This window comes from Podarcis muralis, chromosome 2 (assembly GCF_964188315.1).
Source record: "Podarcis muralis chromosome 2, rPodMur119.hap1.1, whole genome shotgun sequence".
NCBI classification, from domain to species: Eukaryota; Metazoa; Chordata; class Lepidosauria; order Squamata; family Lacertidae; genus Podarcis; species Podarcis muralis.
Window position 1 is genome coordinate 31,613,042 of NC_135656.1, and position 19,914 is coordinate 31,632,955.

Below are 19,914 nucleotides of genomic sequence, written 5' to 3' on the forward strand. Positions count from 1 at the left end.
AAAAATGGAAAAAAGTATAAAAAAATTATTTGATGTCATGAGGGATGACAACACAATTCCACACAGCAGGCAGAACAGCTAATTGAAGAAAGACTTACAAAGGTAGAAAATATCCATCTAGTGCGGGAAGAAGGCATCAGAAGTGCAAACTTGAGGGAAGTTACTTGGATTGCTTGCAACAAATGGGTAATAATTGCACAAGTATTGTGATAAAATGGATTGTCTGGGAAGTCCCTAAGAGGAAGCAAATTTGGTTTTTTTTCTACAGCAGGGAAAAAAGGTACATTCACTGCATGAAATCAACCAAGCCTCAGTCAATTCAGTCAGCAACAGGAAACAAATCTGCCAGTCTAAATTTAGTCAGTAATATCATAGGAACCAGCCTCTTTAAAGATGTTTATTGGTCATATACAAAATAAAGAATGCTTCATATCAACAAACATACACTATATACATAAATAAATTAACAACACCTCCACTGGGGCTGTGGCAACAAATCCCCAACAGTTATCAGATATCTACAGATTGAAAAAGGACAATAATTTAGCAATAAATACTGATTAATTCATTGGGCTCTCCCATTGTATAGAAGAGCCCCAGGACTTGACAATATGCTATTACACCCCTGGCACATAGAATTAATCTCCAGTTTTATTAGCTTTGGAGATTGAGATTATTTATTTATTTATCAAAATACTCCTCTTCCCCCCCTTTTAAGAAACATTTTAAAGCAGCAGTGTATTTCTTATATCAATATGTTGTAAGGACTATCCTCAACATCTGGAGGGTGGGGAGGAAAAGTCCTTAGCCCGTCTCATTAAGTGCTCTGAATATTCTTATTTGTATTGTTTTTCTCCATAATATTCCATTTTGGCAAAGGGTGTAATAAACTCAGAACAAACTGCAGGTGAGGGCAAGAGCAACGACAAGTAGGATTTGTTTTGGAACTCTCTGAAGATAACAACCCCCCTTGCCTTAGCCAGACAGTAACATACCTTCATTGGGGAAGAGGAGGCTATTCACTTCAACTGCTCAGTGTTCATACAGGTGACAGCCACAAGTGTCCGGAGCTTGTATACATCAGATAGCGGGAGAGGAAAACATAAATCCTCATCTCTTGGAAGAACCTGCCTGACGTTCACAGCAAGACTGCCATGAGATACTGTCCTGGTCTCTCAACATGGGGGAGAACCTCTGTTTTAGCAGCCACAGCTACCTGCTACTGCAGGTATCAAAGAAAGCAGCAATGTTATCAAACAGGAAATGACCTTCCTGTGCATTAGCATTTTTTCTGACAAAATGTAGCTTGAGACATCAGGAAGGTGTGTGTGTGTGTGTGAGAGAGAGAGAGGGGGGGGGGGGCTGTCAATAAGTGCTTGCGTTTTCCAGTGGAAGGGAAGGCAAGATGCCGCTGGAGCTCAGCTACAATTCTGAGTGCAGCTTCATCAATACACAGGATGCCAATCCTGTTTAAAGGTAACATATGAAGAAAGCGTAGAATCATAGACTTGGAAGGAACCTCAAAAGTCATCTAGTCCAACCCCCTGCCAAGGCCAACTTGCAACATCTCTGGAGTGTGCCAAGGGCACAAGAGATGCAAAAAGGAACATCTGACACAAGGAATGCATGACTTTTAAGAATAAATGCATGTGATGTGTGTGTCCATGTATCTATGCACTCACACACTCACAGCTATCCAACCTGAGGGCACATTCCCCATGCGCAAACGCTGAGCAATCCCCACCCATGCCTAAGTGTCAAATACCCTAGTCCTAGCCTGCAGTCTTGCTTGCTTTTTCCAAAGCAAAATAATTGTTCCATAATCAAAGAGATCACTTTTACACAATTCACCACGACATAAAACGAGCCCCCCTCCCCCTCCCCGCCACAAGCCAGCCACATGTGGGCGGAATTATACTTCACGTACTTGCTCTGCAGCTAAGTAGAAAGCAAAGCTCCCCACCTGTTGCATCAAACAAAATGCCCCATAATAAAAAAAGGAGAAATAAACACACAACACCCTTCACAGCAGAAAAACCAAACAAACAAGCACCTCGAAAACAAGAACCATCACACTCCAAATTCTATATACCAGAAAGAGAAATCAAGGGGAAGGGCTTGAGAGGGGCACCTGGGATGGAAAGAACTCATAAACAGTAGGAGACGGACTGAAACTGGGTGAAGGAAAATGGGAGGTTTGAAGGGCCCCTTGAGTGTCGGAAGATCCATCACTTTCATTTCAATCCTTCCCACTTTCCAAAGCCAGAACATGCCTGATAACACACCTGCTGTATTCAAGGTGATGCACCTGCAACTTCTTCCAACAAACCCAGCTGTGGACAGCGTCTCGCCTCTTGAGGCCTCGGAAAGGGCACGAGTTGCAACTCTAGAGGAGAGACTTTCAGTAGAAGCCCTTCTTGCTATCCTAGATCTAGATGGAAACAGTAGACAACCCATTAAGAGGAAGCAGCAATGGAAGCCCGGCCAACTCCAGCAAGCAGTTAAGAACTGTTCTGGACAAAATGTCCATGATAAGAGTCAACAAGGTTTGTTGAAAAGAAACTTCTACCCCAGAAAGACAGCCCCACTCAATCACTTTCTCATACAAGCTGTGTTTAAATATCAAAGTTACCACCAAAGGTGTCGTCGCCCTGCTTTCCATGGAGCAGTATACAGTACAGAGAAGCACACCAATGCCAATGGAGAGGCAGGCAGAGGTCAGACAGCTGGCATTCAAGAGTTGTTGCTCATCAAGGGAGCATGGCAGCCCATGGAACTGCCCTTCACGTGACTCTCAAAAGCCAGCTATGACGTGACCTAAGATTTCACTTCACACACACACACCCCACCTCTCGCTTGTCAGTTTGGTGACCAGGAAACCCAAGTTACATGCTATTGTGGTTTCTCAGTTTGACAAGTTTGCATAAATATTGCTTCCTCAGATTACAACTGTTTGGTTTTCACAGAATTTGGATTTCTTTGGCAAGGACTAGAAAATGGAAGGCAATAAGGGGAAGAAAATATGCACAGCTTGAAGATGGGAGGGAAAGATGTACAGAGAGGTAGAAGGATTAAAAAACAATAAAAGGTAGGACAGCTCTGGACCCAGCAATCCTACATAATCAATCCTCCAATGGTTTCTAAACCTTTTAAACCAGGAGTGAGAGACATAAATCCCTGGAGCCTTACCAGACCTTACAAGCTGACATCAGACCCACAGCAGCCCTAACATACCCCATACAATTCAATCTTTTTCAGGTCGGACACCTAACAGCCTTAGTAGGGGAAAGGTGCTGCCTTGCCAATAGCAGCCTCTTACCTATTCTTTCTAAATATGCAGTATGGAGTAGCCAATATGATTTTTGGTGGAATCTCCAGCAAAGCTAAGTGTACATCCACACCAGAGCTCTTTTGTTATTTAACCCCACCCCACCCCGCTCTTTTTCCATTTGCTCTTCCTTGTTCCTGTACTGCCAACTGCATATTTGCAGTCTACACATTCAAAAGACAGCAGAAAAGCACCCCAGGTTGCCATGTCGAAAGAATGGTTGCGATATTTACAAGAACCACTGGTGGTAGAGAGCAGCCCTGTCTTTACATTGCAAACAGCAAGCTTGCAGTTGGAAAGAGCTCAAGAAGAGGACTTTCGACAACTAATCCTCATTTAAAGCTTTCTTTCTTTCTTGCACCTAAGAGATGTTCTAGGCAGTGAAATTCTCACACTGAGTGGGTTATTCGGAAGATGACTCCAGGGAATTAATTTTCAGCAAACTGAGATGGAAAAAACATTTTCAATGGAAATTGTTGAGTGCTGTCCCTGGGTATCTGCTGGGTAGGAATTTGGCCCTTCAGCTTATACGATTTTGACCTCTTCGCTTCAAAATTGGCCATGAAGTTTTTCTCTTTAGCCGTGAAGGCCAAATCTAGTAGAATGTCAGTTTGAAAGGCCACCGGATTCTGTACTGCCCAGCCTGAGCTATGCAAGTTTCTCGATCCTGCTGGCAATAACGTAACAGCTGGAGGGTTCTAGTGTCTGCCAATTATAATGCTATTCTTATGCTGCTTCAGTCAAGATTTCTGAACGTGGTGTTGACTAGGACTCACTAGCTGTGCTTGCTCTGAAGAACACCGTTTTCTAGGCAAAGCCCCAAGTTTTAAGCGCACACCTAGAGAGATAGCCTGACAAATATATACTGCCAAAGTCCCAACATGCTCCTCTTGATAATGGGATGACCACCTGCTCCCTGTGAACCAAACACTTCTGGGTAGCAGCACAGAAGGCAGGGCAACTCCTCCTCTCAGAAAAGAGCAGGCTGCCAGAAGGTTCTCCTTTGGAGAACCTCGTGACCAGGCTTCCAACAACACTTTATGAGTATCCAGAAAATAAATAGTAAAGCTGGATTTTCCTGGGTCACACTGACAATCACACATTCATGAATCTCTATGGAGTTTCCATTGGCGCTTCCCAAGTACTTCTCAACATGCCCAAGAATAGAAAACAACAGCCAGGAGGTAAGTTGATGGTAGCATTGACAGCAAAATAATTCTTCCCAAGGAATGAACCTAGATGTATGCAGCCTGTGGCCCAACCCTAGGAAATACTGGAGTTAGTTACATTGCCAGCTCCACTAACTGATTCATGTTGCTGCAGCGTGGGCAGTGGCCTCCTCTAACCAACCTTTTTTACATGTTGGGACTGACCATTGGAGACCCAGTATCCACAGGAAAGCAAACTCTGTGATGCAAAGTGGCATGGGGAAGGCAAGTGTGTCTGCCAGTTATAATTTATGCCAGGCATAGGCAAACTCGGCCCTCCAGATGTTTTTGGGACTACAACTCCCATCATCCCTGACCACTGGTCCTGTTAGCTAGGGATGATGGGAGCTGTAGTCCCAAAACAACTGGAGGGCCGAGTTTGCCTATGCCTGATTTATTCAGTTTCAGCAACACCCTAGAAGAGCCAATTTACCTCAGACTTCAGCTGCCGAGGAAGTGAGGCCATCATAAACAGATAAACCTTCTAATGAGAGGATCGTCAGAAGGTCATTGGGAAATGCCCAAGAAAGCCCTGCCCTCAGCCCAGGAAAAGCAAAAAAAAGAATGCTCACAGGACATCCACACAGCAAAGATGGCCATTGGCACCATCACATCACAGCGCCACACAAGACCTCAGAGCACAGACAACTAAACACAACAGGAGCACAAAAGAAGCGGGTGAGGAGTTCAAGAATAAGTCACTTTTGGTACAATTGCAAAAAAGATATCAAACAGGACTAGCCTTTTTTTGTCTCCCCCCCCCCTACATTATTTATAAATAAAAGTCTGATAACTCTTTATAAAAAACAACCTTGGAGCCACAAAGACTTAGCGAGAAACTTTTAAAATTTGCTTTTCTTTTTCTTTTCTTTTAAATTAGCAAAGTCTCCAGGAATATGACAGTCAAATATTCTCACCCTTCTCAGGTTAAAAAGGAGACTATTAAATCCAAGTTGTTCATCCAGTTTTACTTTTGAGACTTAGATCATTTAAGAATTCTTTCAAATGAATGTTTCTCTCTTAAATAAAGGGCTATTTAAAACCACATAGACTTGTGTAAACCATCACACTAGAGACACTTGATACTCTCCAAACACAGGAAACAACTAGTGATTTTGGTCTTGTTCAGTGCAACACATTAGGCACAAAACCGGCCTGTAGTCACCACGGTAGAACCTGCCTTTTACCTGACAGGCAGGCTACAAGAGTGCCCATTCCTGGCTCCTTTCCCTTCTCAGCAGCACAGACACCAGGAAACTGCAGTTTTGCCCCTTCCCTCCCCTTTTAGGAAAAGTCCTAAGGAATCCCACCTTTAAACATAAAAGGCGCAACTAGATGTTAATATAAACATGGTTACACAAACTACCCCCATTATAGCCACTGATACCAAGCAATTTACAAGCAGCAGACTGGACAGCTGACACACAACCCTGGAAGAATGGTATAAGTCATCACTGACAGCAGGTCTTCCAACTTTCTATGACCTCTGCCCTCCCCCCTTTGGGCGACTTCTCTCCCCAAGAATTTATTCCATGCTGCTGAGAATCTCTTTGGCTAGAGTACCGAGGTCCTTCAGTCTCTGTCCCCAGAATACCTCTGGGTGGAAGGTTCTGCTCACACAGAAGGGTTGCATTACCATCAGTCACACCAACCAGAACAAAGCTAAAAACAAAGGGACTGCAGTGACAAGCAGGCCAGCGTGTGCCTGTGTGGGCTAGGCCATCTGGGAGAGGGTTGTGCTTTGGGGATTCCGGATGAGCTTTGTGCCTAACTGCCCTGCACACACAAGCCCAGGCAGTGCTCCTTTCACTAAGACCGGGCGTCCGTTTTGGATTTCACTATTGTGATGACGCTGGTGGTGGCAACCTTGCCGGGCACAAGGGGCCCCATGCTGGCGGCAAGGGGGCCCCGGGCGGGGGTGACAGGGCTCCGGGCCACGGTCCGGGCGAAGTTCTGCAGCGCCTCGTACTTGGAGCGCAGGGCATCAAGTTCCATTTTCATGCTGGCATTCTCCGAGGCCAGTTTCTCCACCTCCTGCTGAAGTTCTGCCTTCTGCTTCTCCAGCTCCTCCTTCTGTGTCACCCTCTTGACACGGCAGCTAGCGGCGTAACCCCTGTTCTTCAGGGTCCGCCGGCGTTGCTTTAGCTGGATGATCTCCTCCTTGGACAAGCCCCGCAGATGCTGGTTCAGCTCCCGCACAGACATGGTCACCAGCTCTTCATCTGTCAAGCTGGTCCCATTCTCACCTGGCTCCCGCTTCACCTGTGGGGACACAGAAGGGAACACACGTATCACGGGAGCTCTGGTAGTGTCCACGGACAGCTCAGCCCCACTCGTGCCCCATTACCTTCAAGGCTTTGTTTCCTTTGTTGGGGGTCGTCATAACACGCAAGCCTTCACAGTCAGATTCTGCAAGAAAAGAGAATGGCCAGAGGTCACCATCAAACTCAAGATTCTGAGCCCTCATTTACAGATCCCTACTTATCTGGCTCAGGAACCAGGCAGGGAAGTGGGCAGGGCTCCCTGCTGGAATGAATCTCTATGCGCTCCACACAGCATGAACCAAACAGAGAGACTTACAACAGCTCCTTGCCACCTCTGTCCCTACCAGCCCCACAGTTCTCTATAATACTTAAAGGCAAATGGCAGGGGGGAATTAAGAACCCTGGGAGGAGCCAGAGCAGGATGAAGCCACATTTAAAAATAGCCTGGCAGCCAGGGTCCTGCACGCCTGTGCCGAGCCAGTCATGCTGACTCAGCATACTAACAGCCTTGCTTACAGTACATGCTTCGTAGTATAACCAAGCAGGAGAGTTGTAGCCCAAGAGGCTTGCCAGGGAACCAGCCTGTCTCTCTTTCCGTGATTGGGCTGAAAGCTACACGAGCTACGATGACACCCCATAAACTAGAGAGTTTGTGTGGGAGCAGTCTTCATAAATACTCCCTATGACAGAAGCTGGTGCATATGAATTGACCCAAGCTGTCTCAAGTCTTTCTTTGTCTGGGAAACAGAATAGCAAGACACAGGGGGTGGCGGGCAGGGAGAAGAGGGAATGATAGGGAGCATACAGGCTCCTAGAAAACTGCCCCAACCTAGTGCTCTCCAGATATTTGCGACCTAAGGGACTCAACATTTGGGAGCCATTTCTGGGTTGGAGGAAATGCACAAGAGTGTGTGTGTGAGAGAGGGGGGGAGAGAGAGAGAGAGAGAGAGAGAGAGAGAGAGAAAGAAAGAAAGAAAGAGGACAGTTAGTAGATGGGGTTCAAATAAATAAATAATAATAAGACTACAAATTCTATAAGATACATCCAGCATAGGCAATGTTTAGGAATTATGGGATTGTAGTACAGGGTGCAAGATTAGGGAAGGCTGGCTTACTGGTTTCATGTCACTATGTTCTAAGCTTCCAGAATGTGTGTCGCTAGGGAAATCTATGCCAAATGCAACTTAAAAAAAAAAAAGTTTAAAGATTCTCAAGATTCCAGCAATTATGATTTCAGAAATAAGCCTGGGAAGTGTAGTCAGGTTTTTATAGTTAAAGCTCATGAAATCAGAAGGCAAATTAAAGAACCCACACTGATTATACTTTTACATTTAGTAATTTTACATCCATTGTGTTAGTCTAGCGAGAATAAAATTCAGCGTTGCAATGCCAGAATTCACAAGACACATGGGACAGCAAGTACATTTGCAAGCAAATTTTTACTGCCGAGTACATTATTAGAATGTTCTTTTTGAAACCAGCAGACAAAAGTGGATTCATAAAAAAGACATCACATACAGACGTGCCTTGGTGTAGCTGTCGGTATATGCCAGAACAGTCTACCACATACCACGAACAAAAAAGAAAGCAGAATCCTGTCGTGCTACTCTTAAGGCTTAATCTGGAACTTTATGCAACACTGGTAATGTTCTCCTGCAGAAGATCTGGGATTGCAGCAAGAGATGAGTCGTGTCTTACAGGTCACATGCATCCCCAAAATGCACACACACTGGACATCATAAATACTATACCTTTGGCTACTTGTCTGGAATAGTTCAGAAGCCACGGTTTTTCCCTAAGCAAGAAGAAAATCTGCTGGTGTGGCCAGGACTGTGTCAGGGACAGAGGAGTCACTATGTGCATCCAGACAGGGATGTTTTTACATCCACCTCCCACCAGGCACATCATCAGCACTTACATGGCATAATAAATGCCTCTCCCACACAGCCCATGTTCTTGTTTGTTAAATGCATAAAACATCAGTTCACATTTATAGCAGAGAATTAAGACAAGCTAGTGTCAGCAAAAGCCAAGGAACGGTCCCCCAGCAGCACCCCCAGAAGGGATGGCTTCAGCGCTTTCCAAGATCACTAATAGGCCAGCAACAACTCTGATATTCCTAGAGCACCGAAAACTGCTGACAAGCAAAGTGCTTATGCCCAAAGGATATGGCTGTGGTCACTGATTAAAGGCTTACTGCACACTAACACAGTGGGTCCCAACTGTCTTACTAGAGGGACCTACCAACTTATTTTTGTCTTTAAAACTGACAAGTAGGTTCCAAACAATTACTGATCTTGAAGGAAAATACACTTAGCTTGCTGCACTATAACATCCAAAACCTGATTGCAGGCAGTATTGGGACTCGCCATTTGGGAGTCAGCATTCTAAAAATACGTGGGGGGAAGAGACATTAATTGCTAGTTAAGTTTTTTAATTCAGAGAATAGACTAGGAGGAACACAGTATTGCCATCCCCCAAAACACAATTTGCAACAGAGCAAAGGCTTCCCTCTGTCATCACGGTAATGCTTTAAAAAATCATGTTCTTTCAATACTGGTAAAATAAATGCTACAGAATGCACAAGTATGCCTCTCAACAGTATATGCTTTCATTTTTCTGACTTTGCTCCATTTAAAAACCATGTGCAGTTATAGGTCTCCAGCAGCAGAACTGTAAACGAAAGTCCTCCACTCACTGAATAGCCACAGTACTAGAACTGATACTCCAAACACAATCTCCTTCTCCTGTTATAGGATTTTCTTTTAAAACATGTGAGAATGTATTAGGCATCATTGCAGGCATTCATGTGAGAGTGATCTGAACATTTCTAAAGTACAGAAACTGCTTAAGCAAAGACCCATCGTACGTTTGTAAATCCAGCAGAAGTAAGGAAATAATAAGATTCACCATGCCAAGTATAAGTGATGTTCCACAGATATCCCAGGAAAGAGATACTTAGTGGGAGAGTAAATACGCTTAGTGCCCTGCCCAGCCAACTCAAAAATGTCTTTCATAGGGCAAGTCCAGGACTCTAATATAATGTCTAGAGATCAATGTTTAGAATGTGAAGTTACTTATTATAATCTGGGAAGAGAAGAGATGACATTAAGGCTGCCTGGAAATAATCTTTAGTGCTCATAGTTCTCTTTCATTGCACAGGAAATTATTGGGGAAGTCTATGTTGTGAGAAAAAGATGAGACACAGCAAAAAAAACCTCAGTAACTCTGATGGGTCAAAGCATGAAGATACTTGAACTCATCTTTGTATATGAGACTTAGGCATCTTAGTTTCATCAGAAGGAGTAATGTGGGCTGCGTCTCTGCCTAGGACAAGCACAACTTTCATTACTAGAAAGATTTTAAAAGGCCAAAAGAGGGCAGTCAAGAAGTGGAATACCGACAAAACTTAACGTGTTCTGTACCCAGCATAAATTGGGATGGCACCAGACCCTTCTACAGTCCTGACTTGCTGGCCACAGAAGGACTTATTAACATCATGCAAGGAGGACGGCCAGAGAGAACTGGCATCCAGACAGAGACAAACTTGGTCTAACTCCCCAGACTGCTGATTTCTCAGCTTTTTGACAGCTTCCCGAAGAAAGATCACACTGGAAAGTGCCAAGTGCGACGGCTGCAAAGGGAAAAAGTGCAACCTCGACACATTTTGCCAAGCTCAAAAGGCCTGCACTCAGCACAAGCACCGCCAATTCTTCGCTCACAACAGAGCTGACAGCAGAGCGCATGATTCAACACAGGCCCCATTCTCAACATTCCTGATTCACAGAGCTGTGCCATCAAACTAGTGTAAACATGGTGACGTCACCCATTCCAGGAGCAGAGACAGCCCCATCAGAGGAGGCCCAGCTACAAGGGATGAGAAAGGAGATGGGCATGACGAGAACAGCAACGGGAGGCTTTTCAACAGGTGAAGTATGAACAGTAGTTTCAACACTACACTGTACATATCTGCAAGTATATGACTTTCATGTGTTTTATGAGGGCTTGTCTATATATAACTTCTCACTTATGGAAGATTTAACCTGAAAGTAGATGCTTACCCAGTTAAGACTTTGAGAAACATAGAGTCACTAGAGAATTCTGTCTCCTCAAAGCAGACATGACTGGCCCCAGCAATATCCCCACTATGCTTAGAAAGTGCCTCAGAACTGCTGTTTACACAAGTTTTCTTCTTACTCAGCAGAACTGAAGTAAAGGGGACCAAAAATCAGTAACCTGACCTCTTCCTACCAGACTGCCAGACTCCTTAGTTATGATCACTGAGGAGCTCATCATATTTATAATTAAAACTGAGCTGGCTCATCTCTCTCCACACCTTTGAATCATTATTTTCAAGTACTGTACAATGCTTCTAGACAAGGCACATCTATTTTGCTTCCTATTTGCCACAAGCTTTGTAAGTCACTGCAATTATCTAAATATCCAAGGGATAATACATTGTCCAGGTTGCCATGTCAGACACCCAGAATGAGAATCAAGACAGCTGTTCATCATCTCCTATCCTGCTACAATGACACCAGCAAAGAGACATGCTACGCATCAGTCTGTTAGGAACACTAGGTTTGAAGTATCCTTTTACAGAGAATGGAATCAGACTAGATTAACTTTCTCTGTCCTTCTAACATTACCGTTTTAGAATTAGAATCAGTTTGTGGAGATCTCCATCAAAAGGACATCAAACCGCAGCTAGCTATTGTCACACAAACCATCTCCATATAATCACAATCTAAATATCTATGACATACTGATTAAGTTGCCCAGTCCCCAGTAGCCAAGCCGCTCTCAAACTGGCAGAGGACAGATTGCCCTCCAGAGTTGTGGCTGTAGACGATAGCATGCTTCAGCTAGCTTCACTGTGGGAACTTCACACAAGGGACGCAGGGTAGGACAGCATGCACTTGTTGCACAGACGTGCTCCATTATACAAATCAAGCAGAGCTGTGCAGGCACAAACAAGGGAATCTGCATCTCTGTGCCCTTCCCACTTCAGTGTGACAGTATGCCAAGCACCTTCACAGAGTCCTTGAGGACATCGTGCCTGTCTGACAAAGACGGCATAGACAAGTAGCAGCAATTTCCATAAAGGTATTCAGGAACTACCATTTTACAGAGTCTATAAAGCTAGCCAAAACAGTAAAGTTAAGACCTACATGTACAGAGAGAGCACTGAGGACATGTGAGCAGACAGGGCAAACATACATACTGATATAAATCTACAAGCACTTAGGAATGGGTCTCTCACAAAAGTTCTGCCAAGTAACCCTTTCTCTCTCTCTCCCTCATACACACACACACACACACACACACACACACACTCCCCACATACAGTTACTTCTGTCTTAATGCACATAAACTGCACATGGATATACACTGTATGACATATGCTCAGAAAGCTACAGTTGTCACAACATTTTGAATGCAGGCAAAATATAGACAAGTAGCAGAGAGGAAGAATCTCAGGTGAATCCCCTTCCCAACCATCTCCTGAACTTGCACCCTTCTCTGCCTTATCGCCCAGTGAGAAAGTGAGTCAGCAAGTCACCCTCTCCCCCCCCCCCCAGCTAACCCTTTTGACAGGTCCCATCAGCCGGTCAGCCCCTACCTCCCTTTGTGCAGCATATACCTAGTGGTGACCTCATGTTGATGAGTCAGCAGTGTCTGGGCTCTGCACACAGCAGGCTGTGCCAGGGGATGCAATGGGGTGATTTACATCCCCCCCTCCAATCCCGAATACTCTCTACATATTCCCCTTCCTGTGCCCCACCCCACATAGACTCACTCTTTCCCCCACCCAGACACCTGATGAGTCAGCACGGCAAGCCCTTTAACATTAGCAGACATGGCTGCACATCCCTGGAGACACACACAAGTGTGTAGGGAGCAGCTTTCCCCCCCCCCCCACTCTAGGCAGGGGAGAGGGAGCACCTGCCCGAAGAAACGGAATAATAAGGTGCCCAACTACTTTTTCATCCCCACTACTTGAGAAGCAAACTCAACAACAATAAGGATCGAGGCAAAACCGGGGGTGGGGTGGCAATGGCATTTCTCTCCTCCTAACGACAGCGGTGGGGAAATAAATACGGCCACCCACGCCGCAGAAACCCCTCAGAAGGAAAGAAAGGGGGGAAGCCACCCACCCATCTGTCAGCCACAGAAAATGAAGTCAACGAGCAGAGGAGAAGAAAGGAGGTGGGGAAACGAAGATCGGCTGCTGAAATACGGAAGCCCGCTCACCTAGACCCACCTATCCCTCCCCCCCCCCCCACACTATATTATCATTATCTCTCTCACACACACACCCGAGCGCGCCAGAACATTCCCGGGTGGAAATTGGGGAGGGGGGCCCATGCTCCTGTCAACATAAGTCTCCACCTACATTGCGAGAGTCGCTTCTTCAGATAATAATCATGGAAATAAATAAACACCGTGGAGAGAGAAACGCTGAACTCCACGGCGCCCGAAATTCCCGGGCGCAATTGGAGAGCGAGAGGCAGGGCTCCCCTTAAAAAGACCCCCCTCCCCGCTTCTATGTCAGACGCGCCCCCCCCCCCGCGCTTATTAATGCTCGCTCGCTCCCTCCCTCCCTCGTGGAGAAGGGGGGGGTGGCGGCGCTGGCTTGCCTTCCTCCCTCTTCCCCCAAAGGTGGAACCGGGGGCCCCAGGCCGCCCGCGCAGTCTCTCACCCTCTCCGCTCGGTGCCGCCGGGGGAGGGGGGGAGCCGGGGCGGGGAGGGGGGGAGGCCGCCACGCAGAGAGGGACCGAGAGTCCGGGGTCCGCCGCTGCCGCCGCTCACGGACACGTCACGTGATGTTTGGGTCACGTGCCTCCATTCATGAAGCCGTTCGGTGCAACCGCCCCGAGCCTTAAAGGGGAGGCGCCCGGAGGTTTCCCCCTCCGACGGTTCGAGATAGACGTTCTGAATATCGGCTATATTCAAGCGGGGGGCGGGGGGTGGGGTGGAAATAGGTGGAAGGCGGAAATAAAGAGGAGCCGGAAGGCAGGAGTGGGGCTGCGGAGCCGGTGGGGAAACAAGTGGCTCGCCTGGCGGGCGAGGACAGAGCCAAGGCTGGGCACCTTAAGCGCGGGTCGCGCCTGCAGCTCCTACAGGGAGTGGGTTGGGGGGGGCACCGTCTCGTGGGTAGGCCCCCGCTGCTTGAGCCATTTGGGGACAAATCCGAGGGAGCCCCGTTGGGCTTCTGGGATTTGAACAAAAGGAATGAAATCAAGGCCGAGGCTTGGAGTCTAATAAACAGCCCGCTAGACGAGATCCAGCTTCAAGAAGGGCTTTCACAGACTGAGCGATTTCTGCGGGGTGGGTGAAGGACCGGGAACTCAGGGAGCCCCCCGTTTATTCCTTCCTTCTTCTGTTGCCTCCTTGGAGAAGAAACTTTTGAGAGGGGGCAGCAGAAGAGCTGTGTGGGAAACCCAGGGCACCATGTGCATGTCGTGTAGGCATGCATGCCTTTGTGTGGCAGAGAGCACACCCTAGCCCTGGTTCACAGATTAAAAGTTTGCTAGCCACGGATCCTAAGGTAAGAGGAGCTCTGATGGAGCAGACAAATGACCCATCCAGTCTAGCATCCTGCCCTCGTATAGTGGTCAACTGGATGCCGAGTCTAGAGGGCCCACGAGCAAGACCCTAATGCAATAGCAGTCTCCCCATTTGTGATTCGCAGCAACTGGTATTCAGAGGTATTCTGCCTCCAACCGTAGAGCTAGAATGTGGCCACCATGGTTAGTGGTCATTGGCAGCCATATTCTCAATGAATTTGCCTAAACCTTTTTTAAAGTCATCCACTGCTGGTGGCCATCACTAGAATCTTGTGGAAGCAAACCTGGCAACCTCATTGCTCTCACCCTTAACTCCTGGTTGTTTATGAACAAGCTATAAAGCAAGGGTCCCATACCACTTCCCAGGAGACTCATTTCCCATATTCCTCCACTGGGAGAACTGCCCTTTTATTCTACTCTCAGCTTCCTGTTCCTTAAGCACTAACTGATTCATAAAATGACCCGTCCTCCTATTCCATGACTTCTAAGCTTACTCAGGAGTCTTTGCTGTGGGACTTTCCACATGTCAACTGAATCACCCCAATTTTATGGTTGTTGACTCTCAAAAAAAACACTCTAAAGGTTTAGTGAAAGGGCTTACCTTTACAGAAGCCATACTGGTTCCATTTCATCGAGGCTTGTTCTTCATGCTTGGACATTCTTTAATGATGTTTTCCATTAGTTTTCCAAGAACAGATGTTATGTTAACCAAACTGTACTTTCTCAGCTCCTCTCTGGATCCCTTTTATAAATGGTGTTGCGTTGACCACTGTCAAGTCCTCCGGCTGATATTAGCAACAAGTTAGATATTCTTGTTCAATCAGCAATATTTACATTTTTGCCTTCCATTTCCCTTACTGGCATGGAAATGGTCAGATTCTGAGGGAAGGCTGCATCAGGCAGGCACATTGAATTGATGTGTTTTTTTAAAATGCATCTTCAGCACACAAATATATTTTTAACTGAAGAAAACACTGACATTCCCCTTGCCTAGATAGATTTGGTATAACCAGTCTATGAACCTTTGTTAATTTATTCAGAAAGAGATACATGAAAGTATTACTCGCTGCCCTTAAGATGCTGTGATTATTCAGCAGTGAGGGGGAGCAATTTGGCATATTTTTAGAGGCACTGCTCTCCAATATTCTGCATGTTCCAGGATAGAGCCAGGTAGACTGTGGGTCTCAGCCTTGGCTCTCATTAAGCCTTGCTTCTAAAAAACGTATACTGGTCACTGCTCCATATATAAATTGGTGATGTGCAGACTGGCTGGCATAGGGATAAAAAAGTGAGGAGACAGAGTTGCTGTTTGAAAAGCTGTCCAGTGGGGGATTCTTTTTGCCAAAGGGTTCTTTAGTATTTAAGTTTCCAAAACAGCTATTCTGTGGCTGACCCATCCAGATCTGTAAGGCTTAGAATGCCCTTCTAGACACCTTGTAGGATGACTGGCATTTCTTACTCTCTTGCTCGTAGTTGGTACTGTACCTGTTCCGCAACTTTACCACAAGGAGTGTGCCTGAGCCAGCACTTTTGCAATTGATTTTCTCAAGCCAGGGAGACTTGCTTACTGGAAAGTTTTCCAAACCAATTCTGCCCATCATTGTATTTTGCCCAGCAGTGCTTGCCTCATGAGTGAAGAGATCATCCACCCAGCTGCTCTGCAACTAACCCCTGTTAAAAGACCCCTCCGGCTCCAGATTTACTGCTGATATATAAAGTTTGCTCAGAGCCAGAAGATGATTGCGCAGCAGGGGCCTTTCAGCCTGCAGGTGCTTGCCTGAACTGTCATAAGGCATTTTGGTTCACTTGCCCAGAAGCTAGCTGATTGAAGACAAGCCCTCATATCCCAAAATACACAGAGACCCAGTGATACATGCTCAGCCATGGGCAGGACTCCTGGCAAGCACATCATTTCTCCAGAATTGCCTGAGCTGGATTAGGACCGCTCTTCTCATCGAGCAGCATGCTCCGTTTATCTACATGCGGAAAAAGCAGCAGGGCAAGTGTGCTCCAGGAATAAAAGCTCCGCTGGCTTTTGGCTTCTGTTTGGAAATACTAGAAACCCACTGTCTGATGCAGGTGTCAATTGGCACCTGCTGTAGGAATTGAATTGGTAATTGTTATCTAATTGCACTGTTTTACATACTGCATGAGAGAGAAAGATGGAGCTGGGGAGAATGAACACTGAGCATATTTCTTCCTTTCCTCTCTTCACCTTCCTGCGCAGCCAGCCCCAAATCTCGGCCCACGTTTCTAATGCCCACTCTGCAATGCTGTCCCCCCTCCCTTAGGAATGCTCCCCCTCCCCACGCTTCTGTTCAGTCTTTGCTGTGTCTACACTTTCTCAAAACTGCGGAAATTGCAGGGAGCAGCGAGGTCTGGACTGAAAGTGCTGATGTAGGGAAGCAGTGCTCACAGCTGTTTCTTGCTTAGGTGCCTGGGACAGGAATGCTGCGGCATGCTCCAAGCCCAGAGATGAGGCACTGCATAAACTACTGTAGCAATGGAGAAAAGCCTGAGCCAGATCCATTTTCCCCTCCGGAGTTCCAACAGGAGACAAGGCACCCCCCTTTTTCTTTCACACGCACACTCTATTGATCTCATGCAAAAGTGAGAGGAAGCTGAACCTGATTCTTGAAGAAAAGACCACCTTACACAATGCTCGACACAATGCAGCAGCTTGCTGACACTTCCCTTTTCCCACCCACAGAGTTTTAGCAATAAAGTTGTTTGCCTAAATGTGCTGAGTCTGTAATCCTGTGAGGAGCAGGAGATGTGTTAAATGATGGTGGTACTGAAAAGCCTGATGAGATCCGATGGCCAGATTAAAGGAGGAGCAAGAAGAGGAGGATTGAAGGGTAGATGGTACAAAAGAAGCTCTGACCCACATCAGACATTACTCTTAACAGCTAGCGCCAAAAAGAAAAGCCATTTGTGTGCAGGGTCTCCCCATTCTGGATGCTGAATTGTTGCTCCAGACACTTGGGTTTGAAGATATTATTACGAATAAAGAGTGGAAATGGAGTGCCTTTAAGTGAAATTAAGCACTCAAGAAATTCCAGTCTAGGTTGTCGGTTGCTCTGTAACTCTTTGAAATGTAATTTGGTACTGGCAATTCAATCTTTGAAATTATGAATCAGCCTTACTGCTGCTGCAGATTCTATCTAGTGATAGTTCTAGGTATATAATCCATTATGTTAGCAAGTCTTTCTCTTCTGCCTTTTATTTCTCTTTCCTTTCACTTTTCACACTTTCCTTCCTTCTTTCTTTCTTTCTTTCTAGGGTATAGGGCCTAGGAAGAACAGGATTGTTGGGTGAAGGTTTACATAGATTATTTGCTTTAAAGCCCTTTTGAAAACTCCTCCCCTAATGTAGATAAGGGGGTGCAGAGTTTACAACCACCAAAGTAACAAACATCTTTTGGGGGGAGATACACCTATACCTGAGTAAAACTGGTAATTGTGCTTGTTAAACATACAGAATCCATAGATGTAATAGTAAACAACAAACTGCATTCTGAGATGTCAAACTTCTAACGTACATTGAAGAGAAATTGTTCTGGTTATATTTATTCATGAAAATAATAAAAACAAATTATTTGAAACTTTTAAAATGTCATTTAAATTTAATGATTAAAAAAAAATCAACTAAATGTGTACAGCCTGAGCCTACGCTTTGACAAATTAAGCTTAAGGCTAAAGGCTACATCACACATGTGGCTGTGTTTCTTTTTCCTTTGACTGTTTTTTTGTGTGAAGTAACCAAACATCAGGGACACGGGTGGCGCTGTGGGTAAAAGCCTCAGTGCCTAGGGCTTGCCGATCGAAAGGTCGGCGGTTCGAATCCCCGCGGCGGGGTGCGCTCCCGTTGTTCGGTCCCAGCGCCTGCCAACCTAGCAGTTCGAAAGCACCTCCGGGTGCAAGTAGATAAATAGGGACCGCTTACTAGCGGGAAGGTAAACGGCGTTTCCTTGTGCGGCTCTGGCTCGCCAGAGCAGCGATGTCACACTGGCCACGTGACCCGGAAGTGTCTCTGGACAGCACTGGCCCCCGGCCTCTTGAGTGAGATGGGCGCACAACCCTAGAGTCTGTCAAGACTGGCCCGTACGGGCAGGGGTACCTTTACCTTTACCTAACCAAACATCCTTCAGGCACTGAGAGTTAAGCAGGAAGGGGAAATGATAAGAGCCCCCTTTACCTGTCAGGAAAGTCCCAGTATCTTTCCCTCAGCAGGTGGGGCAACAGATTGCCTTCTCAAAATCTTTCCCCTTATTGCATGCTCATATTTCTTGGATTGTGATAAGACACCCAAGGACACAATATTCTTTCCTACACACTTGCTGTGTTTCCTAGTTCCTACTTGTTCAGATGCGTGGAGATGGGAAGCATATGCTCAGTCTCTCTAGACAGATTTTCTTCCTGTCCTCTGGAAAATAAATCCTGTGATTCTCAACCTGAGATTTGGTGTGTGGATTGTGTGTTTATTACATGCATTCCTTGTTCAGAGAGGCTAGTGCATGGGAACTTCTTTCCATTCACAATGTTATCATTGTATCAGAAGGGCAGGAAGAGCCACAACATTTCTCATCCCATTTAGTTCGGCCCTGAAAGTGTGCTGAGGATTGCAGCCATTGCTGCTTAATCCATGGGGCAAATGGTAAAGGGCACACAGTACTCACAAATTATTATTATTTTAGTCGTTGCTGGTTCTGGTGTACAGTGGTACCTCAGGTTACAGACGCTTCAGGTTACAGACTCCGCTAACCCAGAAATAGTACCTCGGGTTAAGAACTTTGCTTCAGGATGAGAACAGAAATCGTGCAGCAGTGGCGCAGCGGCAGCAGGAGGCCCCATTAGTTAAAGTGGTGCTTCAGGTTAAGAACAGTTTCAGGTTTAGTACGGACCTCCAGAACGAATTAAGCACTTAACCCGAGGTACCACTGTACTTTACAATAGGGAATGAGAAAGGAAAAGATGGTCGTTCCCCCCCCCCCCTTTTTAAACCACATTGTAAGTTATGTTTCCTCCAGTATCTCAAAACACACCTATACTGTATAAGCATTTGTTGTATTACATACATGTATTGAATAGAATTGTTATAATATAGACACCTGTACAGTTAGTTTTATAAGCAAATTATTTAAAAAATGTAATAAACTGATTTTAAAAACCACAGATGCTTAAGCCATTAAACATTCCTAGGACAACCCTAGTGTGCTCATGCTGTCAGGTATTCATTAGTTGTTTCTGCAATGGACCATTATAATCACCCACCAGCAACAATGTATATCAATAGTCCAAAATCAGCAGCCCCCATTCAGACATAAGAAAGAATGTGACAGTCCTCTCCCCACTACCCAGAACTATTCCACTTGTGCTCATTCAGAAGTAAATATGGAATAGGGTGTCATGCCATGTCACCTTGACCTAAGTTCCAGCAAGCGTATGGAGTGTTTGTGGAAGTAACTGAGAAGCCATACATAAATGGTTTAATAGCAGCAAGCAGACATGAAAGCTAATGCCACAGGCAGGCATGAGAGCTAA

At 45.8% G+C, this 19,914-nt stretch overlaps 1 protein-coding gene across 4 annotated transcripts; it reads right to left on the reverse strand.

The window, feature by feature from the left end:
* Window positions 1–383: 383 nt before the first annotated feature.
* MAFG (MAF bZIP transcription factor G) lies at window positions 384–13,654 on the reverse strand. 4 transcript variants are annotated; one of them, XM_028716022.2, is made up of 3 exons: window positions 13,504–13,654; window positions 6,884–6,945; window positions 384–6,798 (listed from the first exon to the last, which is right to left on the reverse strand). In XM_028716022.2, the coding sequence occupies exons 2-3, from the start codon at window positions 6,917–6,919 to the stop codon at window positions 6,346–6,348; spliced, it is 489 nt and encodes a 162-aa protein (XP_028571855.1). In that variant the 5' UTR covers window positions 6,920–6,945; window positions 13,504–13,654; the 3' UTR covers window positions 384–6,345. The 4 variants fall into 4 exon arrangements, with proteins under 4 accessions (XP_028571855.1, XP_028571866.1, XP_028571845.1 ...); XM_028716033.2 differs by lacking the exon at window positions 13,504–13,654 and adding an exon at window positions 13,198–13,424; XM_028716012.2 differs by lacking the exon at window positions 13,504–13,654 and adding an exon at window positions 8,552–13,090.
* Window positions 13,655–19,914: the final 6,260 nt, after the last annotated feature.

Coding starts and splice junctions, on each gene's coding strand:
- MAFG (XM_028716012.2), bottom strand. CDS start 8,708: ATGATGTGCCTGGTGGGAGGTGGATGTAAAAACATCCCTGTCTGGATG. Junction 6,946..8,551: donor TTCCAGACAAGTAGCCAAAG/GTATAGTATTTA, acceptor CTTTTCTTGCAG/AATCTGACTGTGAAGGCTTG. Junction 6,799..6,883: donor AAGGAAACAAAGCCTTGAAG/GTAATGGGGCAC, acceptor GTGTCCCCACAG/GTGAAGCGGGAGCCAGGTGA.